The 15,974-nt window shown below is 38.9% G+C and overlaps 1 protein-coding gene across 2 annotated transcripts in view; it reads left to right on the top strand.

The window, feature by feature from the left end:
- Positions 1-1,653: 1,653 nt before the first annotated feature.
- The window catches only part of ACBD6 (acyl-CoA binding domain containing 6), a 157,715-nt gene continuing 143,394 nt past the window's right edge, over positions 1,654-15,974 (top strand). For both annotated transcript variants that reach the window (XM_004688535.2, XM_012728836.1), the window contains exons 1-3: positions 1,654-2,200; positions 9,318-9,382; positions 12,203-12,299. In XM_004688535.2, the coding sequence (XP_004688592.1) occupies positions 1,979-2,200; positions 9,318-9,382; positions 12,203-12,299 (384 nt within the window). In that variant the 5' untranslated portion in view covers positions 1,654-1,978. The remainder of the gene's footprint in view (positions 2,201-9,317; positions 9,383-12,202; positions 12,300-15,974) is intronic.

Genomic DNA, 15,974 nt, shown 5'->3' with positions numbered 1-15,974 from the left:
TCCCTCCACCCACCGTTTTTGATCCCATTCCCCACTCCACCCCCATAAATTGTCTCTGGTATATAGTTGTTCGTTGTTATTTTCTCTCCTGGTCCCTTAAAGGACATTTTAACAAAGTCAGTCTCAGTTCTTGTGTTCCAAGTCAAATAAAGGAACAAAACTAAGGTTTCGCTGCCTCTAAAAATAAAAATTTAATTACATAAACAATTATTACTGATATCCTGGCATACTGCGATGCAGTCTCTACCTTTCCTAAACATAAAACCCAAAGAAAGAGAATTCCGGCGGAAAACAAACCTCGCTTTATGCTGCCATCATGCGGTGAATATGTGTGTTACACCTCCACGCCACAGGTCTCTACATCAAGATGATAGATACCATAAATTGGAGGTCTATGTGCCCTCCCTTCAACGTAATTTTCAGATTCATAGTCTGTTATTGTCACCTCACATGCAGGCTACCTTCAGACCCAAATAACTTACATTTTGACTTTTTCCTCGCTTCTTCCTGTGTCTAACTTTGGGCAAGTTACTTAACCACTCTTCTGATTTTTTATGTATAGTGTGGAAATAACTACCTATTTCCAGCAGGAATGATTAAGTCCTTGAGACAGTAAAAGACTCAATACGTTATCGCTTTTTAATTGCAACAGTGTGTTCATCAGCCATCCCTTCGCTGGACTGCTAGTGTTTTGAAGGATTATTAACAGAAGCACATTCTGGATATGCAAGGAATGCATATCGATTTTTGACCTCTCATAGCACCACCGTTGTTTCATTGTTCTCTGGCACTGTGCACCCTTCTCCCCTGTCCACCTTAAGGCCTAACCCCTAGTGGTGAATACTTGCTCCCTTAGAACAATTTCTTTGTACCATTCTGATGGTGTTATTATGGGTGTTTTGAACAAATGAACTTTTAAAAGCAACACTTAAGACATAACAACCACTCAGTAAGTGGCCAACAATTATATTAGAGTGTAGTTTGTTTTTTAATGGGAAAACTATGTTGTTGGTTTCTCTTTACAGTGTCCACAAAGCACAGCGGCAATGGCTGGTTTGGGGAGTTACAGGTGATGGGGTGCCTGGGAGGCCTATTTTCAGTGTCCCAAGTGGTGGGGCTTCCGTAAGGCAGAGCAAAGCAAGCCAGAAAGAATTCACAGTTTGGGAAGTGAAGCCCCCATCTCGCAGTTTTTCATTTATTATTCAAGCTTAAACCAGATTCTGAAACAACAGATCGGAAGCGTGCAGGGATCCAAAGTCTTTTGGGGGGCGCGGTGGGGGGAGCCGGGGACCTAAGATCGAAGGAGGGGCGCACGGGCGGAACCTTAGTTTTCAGCTCCCTGTTTCCCGCGACTCCGTTCTCATCGCTACACTCCCAAATAGATGGCTCCTTCCTCCACCCCGAAGGCCTAGCCTGAGGGTGCCTTCACTCTCTGACTAGTAATTTCAGCAAAGAGGCGAACCGACACCCCGACGACGCCGACAGTTTCCCCTAGCAGGGTCTCCCCAGCGCGGCCCCGCGAGTCTCCCTCCCTTAGGAAGGGCGCGCAGCCTAGCGCCGCCCACGCGCCCCAGGCCGGGGCCCGCGCACGGCGCCGCGCGCACGTCGTTCCTGTCTCCTCCTCTCCGCCTCACGCCGCCCCGCCCCCGCCGCCCTCTCTCCCGCACTCCCGGCGGTGGTGCCCCTACACCCCCGCGCCGTTGGCGGTCCCCCCGGCGACCCCCAGCTCAGTTAGTCGGTGGGAAGCCCGAAGTCCCGGCGGGAGCCACGGAGGGTGGCGGAGCCTGCCCAGCGCGCCGGGGAAGTAGAAGTGGGAGGGCGGCGGGAGGCAGAGTTAGGTGAAGGAGCGCGGGGTGAGCTTGGGTCCGGCTCGAGCTGGGGCTCCGGACCGACACTGGTGGACCAGGCCCCCGAGGCGGCTTTACCCTGATCTGGGCCGGACCGAGCGGACGGAGAGGGACGGAGCGAGCAAGGACGCATGGCCTCGCCATTCCTGCCCGCCGGGGCCACCACCGGTGATAGCGGCGGAGAACTGAGCTCGGGGGACGACTCGGGTGATGTGGAATCCCTTCAGAGCCCCGAGCCCGAGGCATCCGGCAGCCTGACCGAGCTGTTTGAGCAGGCTGCAGCGCATCTCCAAGGCCTGATTCAGGTGGCTAGCAGGGAGGAGCTCTTGTACCTGTATGCCAGGTACAAGCAGGTACAGTCGCTGGGAAGGGATGGGTGCGGGAAAGAGACCCGGGAGGGGCCTTCTTTCTCCAAAAACTAATAGCAGACTACACTGTTAATGGCTAGGCGGAATGAAGTTTATGTGTGCTAAGGATTAGCATTATTCTGGTCATGGAAAGGACCTTTTTCTGCCATCCTGGGAGTGATATTTAATTGGATACTAAATGACAGTTTTTCTGTGTCTTTCCTGATTTGCTCAGTGACCTTGCACTGATGCTTTAGTTTACTAGCGGCAGAGGTGATAAAATAAGATTTGTTATTCGCACTTGCCAAAAGGAAGTAATTACGGTAATGTTAAAATCTTTTGAGATCTGAGAGAATAATAGGATGATGTCCCAGAGAGATAATAAAGTCTAACTACTTTTGTTTTCGTGATTTTTTTAAAAAAAAATCCTACATAGCTTAGATTTAATTTTTAGGCTGATTATGCTTCAGTGTTAGTCATACAGAAATTCAGAGATGGTAAACACAAGATGAAATAACTCCCTTCTCTTAAGGAAAAGGAAGAGTAAATCCAAAGAAAATTGGTTGCGACAGGTCATACAGGTAAATTCGTCAAAACTAGAGTTAGCTTGGAGCTGGCGACTCCTAAGGTTTTGAACTTTACTTGAAAATGTTTTGAACATCATTCAAAGTGTCATTTTCTAGGTAGCAAAAAGAGAATCGCCTTATCATACTCAATAAATACCTGTTCAGCATGTTTATGTGCAAAATCCTTGGGTGTTCTTTGCCAGCAGGAAAGTCATAGAAATAAAAGCATAACGCTAACTAGCCATTAAGACTCATAACTAACTTGAGAAATATACATTGAAGCATGTGAAAATTTGCGGACAATATAAGAGTTAAGGAAAGTCAGGGAAACTCCAGCTCTTTGGAACACTGGAGTCAATGGAGTTCCAGGTAATAACACATTTTATTTTATTACAGATTTTTTAACCTTGTTTTTTCTTCATGTCATATGCATTACAAATAGGTGTATGTGTGGGTGATGGTGGTGGTGTGGGGCCTTTGTTTTCCTAAATTGAAAATTGAATTGGAGACTAACATTCCTTTGCAGATTGATGAGTATCAGTGTCACCTGAGAGATACAACTGTAGGTACAAATGATGTAATTCATGGGATTGAATGAAAATTGCCCCTGAATTGGCATTGGAGTTTGCTTTTTAGTAAAATTTCTGGATATCTGTTTTTTCTTTGGATATTGGCCCTGTCCCAATCATTTTAAAATGAAGTTTTTGATTATTTAACAAGCATTTGTTGAACATTGTGCTAGGAATGTAACATGTCTGACTGATGGACAGTATAATAATTTTCTCCAAATCCCTAGAGAACATTCTTTTTATTTATTTATTTTTTTTGCGTCATGTCTTTACTTGTTGATATTAGTCTCATTACTATTGATTTCCAAGTTTTTAGTGGCCAGGAAACCATTCTGTCTCAAATATACCGATTTCATTCAGGTCGTCCATAAGGAGGCTTGTCCCTCACCCTTTCAAATATTTGATGTTAGTGTGTTTAAAGATGATTTGCATTGGAAAACAGAGTTACTCATTTTAGAGAATAAGAATAATGTTTGCTTAGATGTGACATTGGACATAGTTTTCATCAGTCTTTCCTAAATATTTTCTTTTCAGCAGAATTCTGAGTCACTGTTAACAGTTGCATCCTTGGTACAGTAGTAAAACTAAAAGTGCAAAGCTGATCTGCATGACAGATCAAACTCTTTCATAAAATAATTCCACTTTGTATTCTGAATTGCACTCTTATTGTATAGGTTGAATGAAAAAAGGTTGTCGGCAGGAAGATAGTAAAAATAAACTGAGATATGATCCTTATTTTCTCAGGTAGACTGAAACACATGTAACGCAAAAGAGCTTTTAGTTTCTGATAAGTCTGTGTCTCCAAAATCATCTTTTAATGACATTTCAGAAAGATTATACCAGTTAATAGTGTCCGGTCCCTCAGTGCATTAGCCTGCGCATTCCCAGGAAAAGAAAACTGACAGCTGTGAAAACTGTAGGATGATGACAATTTCAAACTCCTGTTAGTTTCATTTTATGTTGAGCTTTCAAGCGCAAGTTGAGGGTGCTCACCATATCCTCCTATCAATACTTCAGCCTATGTTCACTTGATTCCCTGTGTTTGCACTGGCAACTTTTTTTGACATAGTCTATTTCTGGGGACTGATATATTGTATGTCTAGCAGAGGGAACAGAGGTTAGAGGCTCTAGTATATTTTACATCTAATGAATTATTGGCAATTGCTGCTCATGATGTCCTAAGATCTTGTGGTTTTGTTTTATGAGTCTTTTTTTTACCTTTAGCTCACTCATTCCCCCAAGGCAGCAGTTCTCAAATTATGCTTGCGACTCTCTCTGGAGATACGTAAGGTCGAAAAACTATTTTCATAATTATAGTAAGACACTTTGTCTTTTATTCTGTGTTGTCATGGTATTTATAACTGCTGATACATTAGCATCAATCAAGGTTGGCAGCAAACAGTACTAGTGGTTATATTTTTTTACTGCCTTATACTCAGTAAAATAAAATATCAGCTTCACTTTAAAATTACCTTTGAAGCAGTAAATATTACTGATTTTTATTATTAAATATTAACTCTTGAATGCAAGTCTTTTTTGACATTGTGTGAGGAAATAGGGAGTGGTACACATAAAGCTATTCTGCTGCATACTGGCTGCTTTGAGAAAAAGTGCTGTGGGACTTTTAAATTACAAGCTGAGTTACCCACTTTTTTCAGGGATCAACACTTTTACTCAACAGAACAACTTTCAGGTTAACTGCTTATTCAAATTTGAGGGTTTGGTTTCTTATAAGTGAATGTAGTAAGGCTGTAATTTCAAGCAAAAATAAAAAATAAAAAACTGATGACATTTGAGCCTTGAAGGAAAAATCAGAAATTTGGAAAATATGTTATCTGCCACATGAGTTGAACAGCTTCCTAATACTCAAAAACAAAATTTTTTTTATGCGATTAGTAGTGATTTTAATGAAAAATGTGTCAATTTTTGGAAATCTACGTAACTTAGTGAACTGTAGTTTCCATAATAGTACCTAGAAAGATGTTCTAAATCATAAAAGATTCATTCAAAGTATATCTCATGCCAATGGATTTTAATATAATAGTGTGAAAAATTTGTTATACGATGACTTTAGATTCCCAATTCAACTAATATTTAAAAAAGAAAAACTTCCACTTTTTGGGTCTTGGTGTAATTTCTTTCTTTTTTTTTTAAAAATTTATTTATTTGTGCATACAGAACTGGGGTACAGTCCAGAGGCTCAGGGGCTGCGAGAGGCTTCACCAGAGACAGAGTGGGGAGCAGAACAGGCTGATCGACGAAGTACACTGCTGAGGGGAGCAGCAGGCTGGTCAGGAGAGGTCTGCCACGCCATGTGGTCACTTCCAGGGCAGGTGGGGATTGAACTCATGCAGAAGTGGCTTTTAGCTTCTTAGTGTGGTGCTTTAACCCGCTGCGCCACCAGGGAGGGCCTCTTGGTGTAATTTCAAAGAAGAATGTCCATAGGGCCCTCTCTGGTGGCATGGGAATTAAGTCTCAGTGCTACCACCTGGAAGACCTGCAGTGACAGTTGAATCCCAGGCCAGGGAGCTGACCCACAAGGTGCAGGAGACTTCTTCTGTCTCACTTCCTGCTCCCCCTTAGCAGTGTATTTCAGTAGATCTGCCTGCTCTGCTCTTCATTTTGTCTCTGGTAAATCCTCTCACCACCCCCATACCTCTGGCTTACATCCTAGTTCTGTGCATAAATAAAAGATAAATCTTTTTTTTTAAAAAAAGGAATGTTGGGGCCCTCCCTGGTGGCGCAGCGGGTTAAAGCACAGCACTGAGAAGCTTAAGCCAGTTCCGCATGAGTTCGATTCCCGCCTGCCCTAGAGGTGACCACATGGCTTGGCAGACCTCTCCTGACCCGCCCGCTGCTCCCCTCAGCAGTGTACTTCGTAGATCTGCCTGTTCTGCTCCCCACTCTGTCTCTGGTGAAGCCTTTCGCCCCCCCCGAGTCTCTGGCCTGTACCCCAGCTCTGTATGCACAAATAAATAAATCTTTAAAAAAAAAAAAAAAAAAAGGAATGTTCAGGGCCCTCCCTGGTGGCATAGTGGGTTAAAGCACTGCACTGAGAAGCTATTCCTCATGAGTTCGATTCCCACCTGCCCCGGAGGTGACCACATGGTGTGGCAGACCTCTCCTGATCCACCCGCTGCTCCCCTCAGCAGTGTACTTCGTCGATCTGCCTGTTCTGTTCCCTACTCTGTCTCTGGTGAAGCCTCTTGCCACGCCTGCACCTCTGGCCTCTACCCCAGTTCTGTATGTACAAATAAATAATCTTTAAAAAAAAAAAGGGAATGTTCAGGGTCCTCTGTGGTGGTGCAGCGGATTAAAGCATACCACTATGAAGCTATTTGCAGCCACTGCAGGTTTGATCCCTGGCCAGGGAGATGACCCACATGGCATGACAGACCACTCCTGACCAACCCACAGCTCCCCTCAGCAGTGTATTTTGATTGATTTGCCTCTTCTGCTCCCTATTCTGTCTCTGGTAAATCCTCTCTCTGCCCTCCCCCATACCTCTGGCCTGTACCCCAGTTTTTGTATGCATAAATAAATAAATTTATTTTTTAAAAAAGAAAGAAGAATATTCATAATTACCTGAAAGTGTTATTAAAATACAGCTTTCTTTTCTAACCACATATCTGTGTGAAGCAGAATTTTCTTCAGTTGCTTCAATCAAAGCAACGTTCTGCAATGGAGTGAGTACAGAAGTAGATGTAAGGTTATAATTACTTTTTAGTAAAACATATCAGAGAAATTTTCAAGATGTAAAACAATGTTAGTTTTCTTGTGAAAGTTCTTTTGCTTTACAATAGTTATTTTTCATATAGTTTTGTTATTTAAATTAACATACGATAATTTATTGTTAAATAAATTAAGATATTTTTAAATGTCACGTTTAGTTTTCCATATGGTAGGTGTCAGTTAGGTATAATCCACATAAACAAAAGCTCTTTGGAGTCCTCAATTTCTGAAGTTGGAGAAGTGCTTTCTATCCCAGCCAGAGCTGGCCTACCACCACCACATACCTTTTCTAACCAGGGCAAATGGAAAGGGAAGGACAGCCCTTCTTTCTTTTTAAGGAAGTTATTCATGTCCCTATGTATACATCTGGTCCCCCAAATCAGGACCAGAGTTGCATGGCTATATATAATGTTTAGCTGGATGACCATGTGTCTTTCTGAAAATTCTATTTCTGTAGTAGAAATGGAAAGCAGGTATTGGTATTTTTCCTGATGCAGCTGGTGTCTGGCTAAAAACCAAAAATGCTAATAACTGTTCTTTTATATCTAATAGTTTGTATCATTTCGTATTTGTAATAGCCCAGTAGTTCAAATGATTTTGGAGAAGCCTAGAGTCTAGATAGCTTGTAAAACAGTGTGGTCAGGTGAAGAACTATTGGATTTTGTATTCAAATCCCGATTATGAATTTGTGCTTTACCAGTGTGTGAACTATGGCACCCTCTTCAACTTTCTATATTCCTTTATAAAAAGCTTTTTACAAAAATAATGTAATATAATAAAAGTAGAATATCTATTGAAAGGTAATGGCACACCTCCCAGGGTTATTGTGTGGTTCATTTGACTTATCGTATGTGAAGCATTTGGTTATGATGACTGTTCAGAAATACAACTTCTGCTCTTCTCTCTGTCTCATCGTAGCAGAGCTGTTCCAGTCCAATGGCACATACATTTTACTAGTGACCAGACCTTACTATGTGATTAATAGTTAAGCACATGGTAAAGATGATAATTATTGACAATTCAATAATTGTTATAAATGAGCTCCAGTTGAGCTCATTGTAGTTGGAGAGGGCTCTTAGAATTTGAAATTTGAGTGGGGGGGTAAAAGCATTGTGAAAAGTTGAGGACAGAAGTGAAAGTGAAAGGTTCCATATTATCCATTTCAGGTAGAAAAGATAATATGAGCAAAACTCAGAATAAAAGTCCCTAACACAAAGAATAGGCCAATGGTCTAAAGGAAGGCATTAGCTTGATATTAACAAAATCTAAGTGTGTAAGAGTAATAAGATGTAATGGAAAGGTCCTGAGAAGTAAATTTGGTTCAGATTATGCTATTTAGCATCTGGGAAAATAGCTATTTTGTTGAAAGAGACTAATGCCTAATATAGTCTCTTTAGTCAATGAAATTTTTTATTACCCTAAGTTAGGCATGGCATTAGTGCAGTGAGTGAATTAAGAGAGGTTTCTTAGAGGCTGTGTTCTAATAAAAAGATGAGACTTCACGTAAAGCTTTCTATGACAAGGTAAAATAGAACATGTCATCAGAGTCATATAGAGTAAGTGCTGTGGGAGTTTATTTTATAAGAAAGGGAGATGCCTTCTGGCTGCAGAAATCAGGCTGCATAGTAAATTCAGTAAGTATAACCCTCATTGTGTGAATTTCACTTATGTTTAATCACTGTTAGTTTAACAACAGATTTTTTTGAGGATTAAAAATAAGTATTGATGACAAACAGGAGAAGATTATTGGAGGGTAGAATTTATATTGTTGTTCAGAAACTTTAAATTTTTTTTGTTTTGAGCAGCAAATTTATATTGATTAATTCCATACAAGAGTACTTAAAAAAGTGTGTGTGCTATCCTTGAATTGGGGAGAGGACAAATATGCAATGAAAGATCAGCATAAATACTGATACTGAACCTGAAGTGTATTTATTACATGTTTAAAATTTCTTCTGTATTATAATTAGTAATAAATTATATAGTATATATAATTTATCTTATATGTTCTTTGTCTATTATTTAGGCAGCCAACTGTTTGTTACACACATTTTTTATATATTATAGTATTAGATGAGATATAACAGAGGACTGTGTTTAAAATTTGTTTGCTTATGTAATGAATATTCTATATAGATGCAAATATTTCCTGACCATTATTTATTAAGTATGCATAATAAATTTGAAAATAAAAAGTTTTTCTGCATGCCTTTGAAAAATATGATCTTAATTCACCTACTTCCCCCCTTCATTTAGGTGAAAGTTGGAAAATGCAATACTTCTAAGCCAAGCTTCTTTGACTTTGAAGGAAAGCAAAAATGGTAAGAAATTCTTTGGATATGGTGAGGTTTTGGGAAATGGTTTAGGTGTTTAGGAATTAGAAAGTAGCGAGCAGATTAAGGAATTATTTTTGTATTAATCTCCTTCTGCTATAGACTGTGCTAATAACAGGCAATTGGGAGAGAGATTAAAAGAATCCGCTTTTAGCTAAATCTCCTAAAGGATTCTTATGCTGTGACGTTGGTACATATGTAGTTGACAGCAGACACACATAACATGTGAATCACTTCTTAGTAACTAAGAACTGTTACTGGAAATTTTCCTTTTCTGTCATACCACCTGGATCTTCTTTCCACTGAAGGAATCCTTGGAAGAAAACCAGGAGGATGGGGAGGGAAAACTCCATTTTTCACTGCTTTGATTTACCTCCTTGCTCTCAGTGCTCTTCTTTTCTTCCTCCTATCCACACCACAGTAAAGAAATCCTTGTGATAACCTCTTGAGAAAGAAGAGAAAAAAAAAAAAAAAACAGATAACAATTCTACCTTTCTTTTTTTTTTTTTTAAGATTCATTTATTCATACAGAACTGGGGTACAGGCCAGAGATGCGGAGGGTGAGAGGATTTACCAGGGACAGAGTGGGGAGCAGAACAGGCAGATTGACGAAATATACTGGTGAGAGGAGCAGCGGGCATGTCAGGAGAGGTCTGCCGCGCCATGTGATCACCTCAGGGGCAGGCAGGGATCGAACTCATGGGGAAGTGGCTTTAGCTTCTTAGTGCAGTGCTTTAACCCGCTGCGCCACCAAGGAGGGCCAATTCTACCTTTCTTAATACATAAAAAGAATATACCCTCCAAAACTTTTCAATTATAACTCAGAGTTTCCGCTTACTATATGAGGCCTTAGTTTCTAATACCTTATGTAAGTTGGGGTTGGGGGGGGGAAGCATATAAAATAGGGAACCTTAGTTATATTGTAACTATGGAGCATTAGCTTTGGCATCAAAAGGATAGAGGATGGGGTTAAAAAAGAAAAAGATGAAATAAGTTGTAGAGCAGCGAATTGCTATAAATTTTTAGGCTTTACATCTGAGACAGTGCTTCTCAAAGTGAGGTCCCTGTATACATTGCCTCTCTAGTAACTGTTACCCAGCTGCAAGGACAAACCAAACTGAGCTGAATGAAAATCAGCTATGTCTTTAATTAAAGCACAGTATAGCACATTCTCAGTAAAGAAAGCAGTGCTAAGTTTTGATGTAAGTTTTCCTTGCTGATAAGAAATAGTTCTCTGGCACTTTATTTGTTGAAGAAAAGACCTGATATAAGTTAGTATTTCTGAGTTTTCTGCTTTAGTTTATGACATTTATAGCTTCATTATTTTTTCCCTATGTTTAACAGCTTTTTTTTTTCTTGTTTTCAGCAATTTATAAGTCTAGATTTTAGAACACTCTGCTAATATAGGCTTATCGGGATACTAATGAGTCATCAGTGGGTGCTAAAATCATTAGATAAAAAATACTGGAGAACAGTGTTTACACAAAGGTGACCTAAGATTAACATACTAATTGCAAACTGGGACACTGTAGCTGCTCCTTTTAACAGTTCCTCAATCTTATTTATGAGGGGTGAACTGGTATCATGTGCACCCTGATGTGAGGCATTGAAAGGAAATGCCATTGAGATACTGTTCTTGCCACAATGTTTAACCTTATTTTAATCATGATCTTTTTTTTAGAATTATGATTCCATAAAATTTGGCAAGAACATTATGTAGGTGAGGAAATAATCAAATAAATCTCAATTGAGGGATAGTTTATAAAATGACTGTGGACTGAGAAACATGCCAATACTACAGGAAAAAGAAAAAGACTAAAGATACATGAAACTCCATGCTATTGTGTGAATATTCATTGGTTACCAGTCTGAAGAAGAAAACTATAAAGGACATTGAGAAATCAAGGAAATTTGAATATATTCTATATATTTGTATCATAGCATTTATATATATTTTCCTTAATTTGATATAAATTGTTTTTTTGAGGGGTATTGTTATGATGTGTGTACAGTTAGCGTTCAAGATATTGTGTAAAAATATTGTATCAGGAAGATGTTATCTTCATCATAGGAGCTAAAGGCAGTGAAAAGCTGTGGGGTTGGGTTATGTTTTTACAGTGGATCCTTGTTGGAAGTAGAAAGAATTAGCAGGAAAAGGAAGCCTATCTTGACAAATTGCAGAAGAGAAGAAAAGGACAACCCAGTAGGGGGCTCAGGACTAAAATAATACTCTTGGTATTTAAACTGCAGTTTGTTCCTTCTTCTTATTCACTAGCTTTCTCCTCTTTCGTCATCACTCTTCACTCTAAAAATCCTTTTCTGAGGCTTCTGGGTATACTACTGGCAGCTTATAGATGAGCAGAAGGGGAAGGTATATTTCTTGCATCTTAAGTAAAGAGTCTTAGGCATTTTCCGGGAAATAGTATTTTGTGTGAAGATTCATTTCCACATTACTGAAATGCCGTAAATGCATTCATAAGATGGGAATGACTTCTGTTGGTCTGCAACTCATATAGTCTCAAGGGTGACATTTGGGTTTTAAGGAATTACAGAATCTTCGCTATTACATTGGTTTGTGGTCTTCCAAAATCCAACAGATACACGAGTCTGAAAGGACTCGTTAGATGGAATGATAAGGTCTGTTTATTGTGGACCAGTATAAAGGCGAAAAGAAAGGGGTACACATAACTATGGTAGTTTATATATACCCACATACCCAGACTTTAAGATGTGTATTTTTTTATAAGAAATGCGCTATTTATATTATTTTCATAACTCATGATCATTTTGGATGTTCATCTATTACAGGGAAGCCTGGAAAGCACTTGGTGATTCAAGCCCCAGCCAAGCAATGCAGGAGTATATTGCCGTAGTAAAAAAACTAGATCCAGGTTGGAATCCTCAGGTAAGACTTAATGTAACATCTTATTATCTTTTTCTAAAATTAGTGTTTAAAACTAGACTTAGGCTTAAATAACATTCTAAAAATTTTATTTACTTAAAAGATCACAAAGTTCTTGCAATATTTATCTACCTAAAATTAATATTGTTTAAATACTAACATAACCAGCTTGAATACTAGGAGCTCTGAATTCAGTTGATAATTTGAAAAGGTTGAGATCATCATTCTTACCTTGAGAAATGGTAAATTTGTCCTTTTTTATGAGTACCTTACATGCTTGTATAAAGTGTTTATTGACCAGGATATAATATGAATAAGACATGCTTTCTGCCCTTATGTATTTAAAAGAATATTAAAACAGATTAAACATCAAAAATATGATAATAGTATAAAATAATAATTCAGGTGCTAGGGAATCTAATAGATTACTTTGGACTTAGGGAGCATTGGATATTACTCACTTGAATGTACTTTGTTTCTTTTAGGCATTAGAGAACATCTAGAAAGAATTGCATAGATATGGGGTTGCTCTTTTACTTTTTTATTCATTTATTAAGATTTATTTTATTTATATATGCATATAAGAGCTGGGGTATAGGCCAGAGGTGTGGGGTGGAGTGGATGAGAGGATTCATCAGAGGCAGAGTAGGCAACAGGACAGGCAGATCTACTGGTGAGGAGAGCAGCAGGCAAGATAGGAGAGGTCTGCTGTGCCGTATGGGTCAGCCCTCTGGCTAGGGATTGAACTCATGTCACAGTGGCTGTGGATAGTTTCATAGCACTGAAACTTTAACCCATGTGCCACCAGGGAGGCCCAGGTTTCTATTTTATTTCAAAGGTTTTTTCAAAACATAATTTACAGGTGTTTTAGATAAAAGTTGTATCTTTACCATGAGAAAAATGCAAATTGAATATTCTTCAATGGAGGTATTTAGGCTAAATGTTTCAATAATGAGTGAATTAAGCAATTTGTGATGTTTTTGAATAATAGTTATTTCTGTGGGTGTGTATATTTTACCAGTATGAGGGAATTTTTTCCCATCAATCATGGAATCTTAATAATCTTAAATATATTTTAATTATGAGTACAAAGAAGGAGAGATAACCAACTTCGGATATCTTTGATGATATGACAGCCTTTTGGAAATGACTGAAAAAATTTCCTAATGTTTTTGGTTGAGTAGTCATTTTCAGAAAGATTCCATTTATTTTATAAAACAAGTTGCATATAAATATATATTATATATGTCATAAAGATTTATAATCTGAAACAGTGATCAAAGTATGTTTCCTTGTGATCTGAATTCAGCCTGGACACATAGGGCATGTTTAAAAAACAATAAAACTTGAATTTGAATGCTGTAGGTGAGTCCTTACAATCCAGGTATCATCACCCTGAACTCATTTTCTCCCTATTGATTTTTATCTGATTTACCAATGCCTGCCCCTTGTAGCATTTAAATTTAAAGCTTAGGATATTATAATTTCTTGCCTTAAATACCGTTTTTTTACTAAATAAAATCTCATTAGCGTACAAATGGTTGTAGAGTTTGTACTTAGCTAATTTTTCCTTATAGAAATTCCCAGCAGTCATTTAGGATGCTTTAAAAAAAAAATCTAAACTTCTCCTATTGAACTTGAGTGAACCAAGAAGAACCAAAGTCATTTTCAGTAGTCTATTCTGTAATAAATTGTTCTAAAAACATCATGGCAAGATAATCTAGCTTTTGTAAACGGGAATTATAAGTTGCATTTATATTTTAATTTTTAGTATAAATGCTCTAAGCTGGTTCCCTTTGACTTAATAATTTATTCCCCCTTTTTTTGTTGTTTTAAGATTTATTTATTATTTATGCATACAGAACTGGGATATAGGCCAGAGGTGCAGGGGCAGTGAGCGGATTCACCAGAGACAGAGTGGGGAGCAGAACAGGCAGATTGATGAAGTACACTGCTGAGGGGAGCAGCAGGTATGTCAGGAGAGGTCTGCCATGTTATCTAGGTCACCTCGGGGCAGGGATCAAACATATGCTGAGGTGGCTTTAGCTTCTTTGTGCTGTGCTTTAACCTGCTGCGCCACCAGGGAGGGCCCTATTCCCCCTGTTTTTGACGTGTGTGGGACAGATCATAACCTCTGTCTCAAGAGATTTGTCATTATCTTTTAGGTTCAGGCATTCTTTCAATATTTGTTTCTAACAACAGGAAATAATGACTACTCTTATATGCTAAATGTAGTAAGCTTTTCATAATATATTGTCTGTTGAATTTCTCACATGCAGGAACTGAAGTTTATAGGTCAGTGTGCGGGCCTGGGGCATAAGAAGACTCACTAGATACAGAGTGGGGAGCAGAACAGGCAGATCTACTGAAATACACTGCTGAGTGGAGCCAACAGGCAAAATGATAAAGATCTGCTGCCAGTGGTTGGTGATAGCTTGATAGTGCTGAGACTTTAACCACCAGGGAAGCCCCAAATAGAGTTTTCAAATCAAAGCGACATGGCTTTGTACTCCCTTTGAATTACAAAAGGAGCATTGCTTTAAAATGCAATGTTTTCTGTTATGTTTCACCTTAAGAATATGTTGTTGAACATCTAACATTGTTTTTGGTTTTGGTGGGAGGAGAGTGAAGATTTTATTTTGATAAAATATTTAAAAATTATTTTTTAAAAAGATTTATTTATGTATGCAAAAACTGGGATGTAAGCCAGAGGTGCAGGGGACTGAGAGAATTTACCAGAGACTGAATGGGAGCAGGACAGGCAGATGTACAGAAATACACTGTTCGGGGAGCATTGGGCAGGACAGGAGAGGTCCGCTGTGCCATGTGGATTACTTCCCTGGGTGGGGGTGGAACTTGCACTGCAGTGGCTGCAGATAGCTTCATCGTGCTGTAATCCCTTGTGCCATTAGGGAAACCCCTTTAAAAATTATTTTTTTTTTAAAGATTTTTATTTATTTGTACATACAGAACTGGGGTACAGGCCAGAGGCTCAGGGGTGGCAAGAGGCTTCACCAGGGACAGAGTGGGGAGCAGAACAGACAGATGGACGAAGTACACTGCTGAGGGGAGCAGCGGGTGGGTCAGGAGAGGTCTGCTGCGCCATGTGGTCACCTTCGGGGCAGGCGGGAATCGAACTCATGTGGAAGTGGCTTTAGCTTCTCAGTGCAGTGCTTTAACCCGCTGTGCCACCAGGGAGGGCCTAAAAATTATTTTTGACAAGTAAAAAGTCTACATATACCACATGATGTTTTGATACATTTTATACAGTATGAAATTATCACAAAGTAATTTACATATCCATCCCCTCCCATAATTGCCATATTGTGTGTGTGTGTGTGTGTGTGCACGATGAAAACACTTGAAATCACTTCTGTTAGCAAATTTTAAGTATGTAATACATTATTATTAGCTAACAATTATTAATAACTAATAACAATACATCAATGTGTACTTTATATATTTTCCTTGTAAGTTTCAGGACTTTGTAAGTTTCAGGACTAATGTATGTCTGTAGACATACATTAAAAGTTTTTCTGATTCATTTCAGGTAAGTTAGAGATATTATATCCCTTTCCATTTAATTCAGAATATCCTAAGAACTATACCAAATTATCAACACTTGGGATTTTTTGGGGTGTGTGTCCTAGGCTTAGGGTGCTTCCAAAATACTATATA

Source organism: Condylura cristata, unplaced genomic scaffold (genome assembly GCF_000260355.1).
Source record: "Condylura cristata isolate star-nosed mole 26May11 unplaced genomic scaffold, ConCri1.0 scaffold00024, whole genome shotgun sequence".
Classification (NCBI taxonomy): Eukaryota; Metazoa; Chordata; class Mammalia; order Eulipotyphla; family Talpidae; genus Condylura; species Condylura cristata.
The sequence above is the reverse complement of the archived record's forward strand: the minus strand, read 5'-3'. Positions and strand labels throughout refer to the sequence as shown.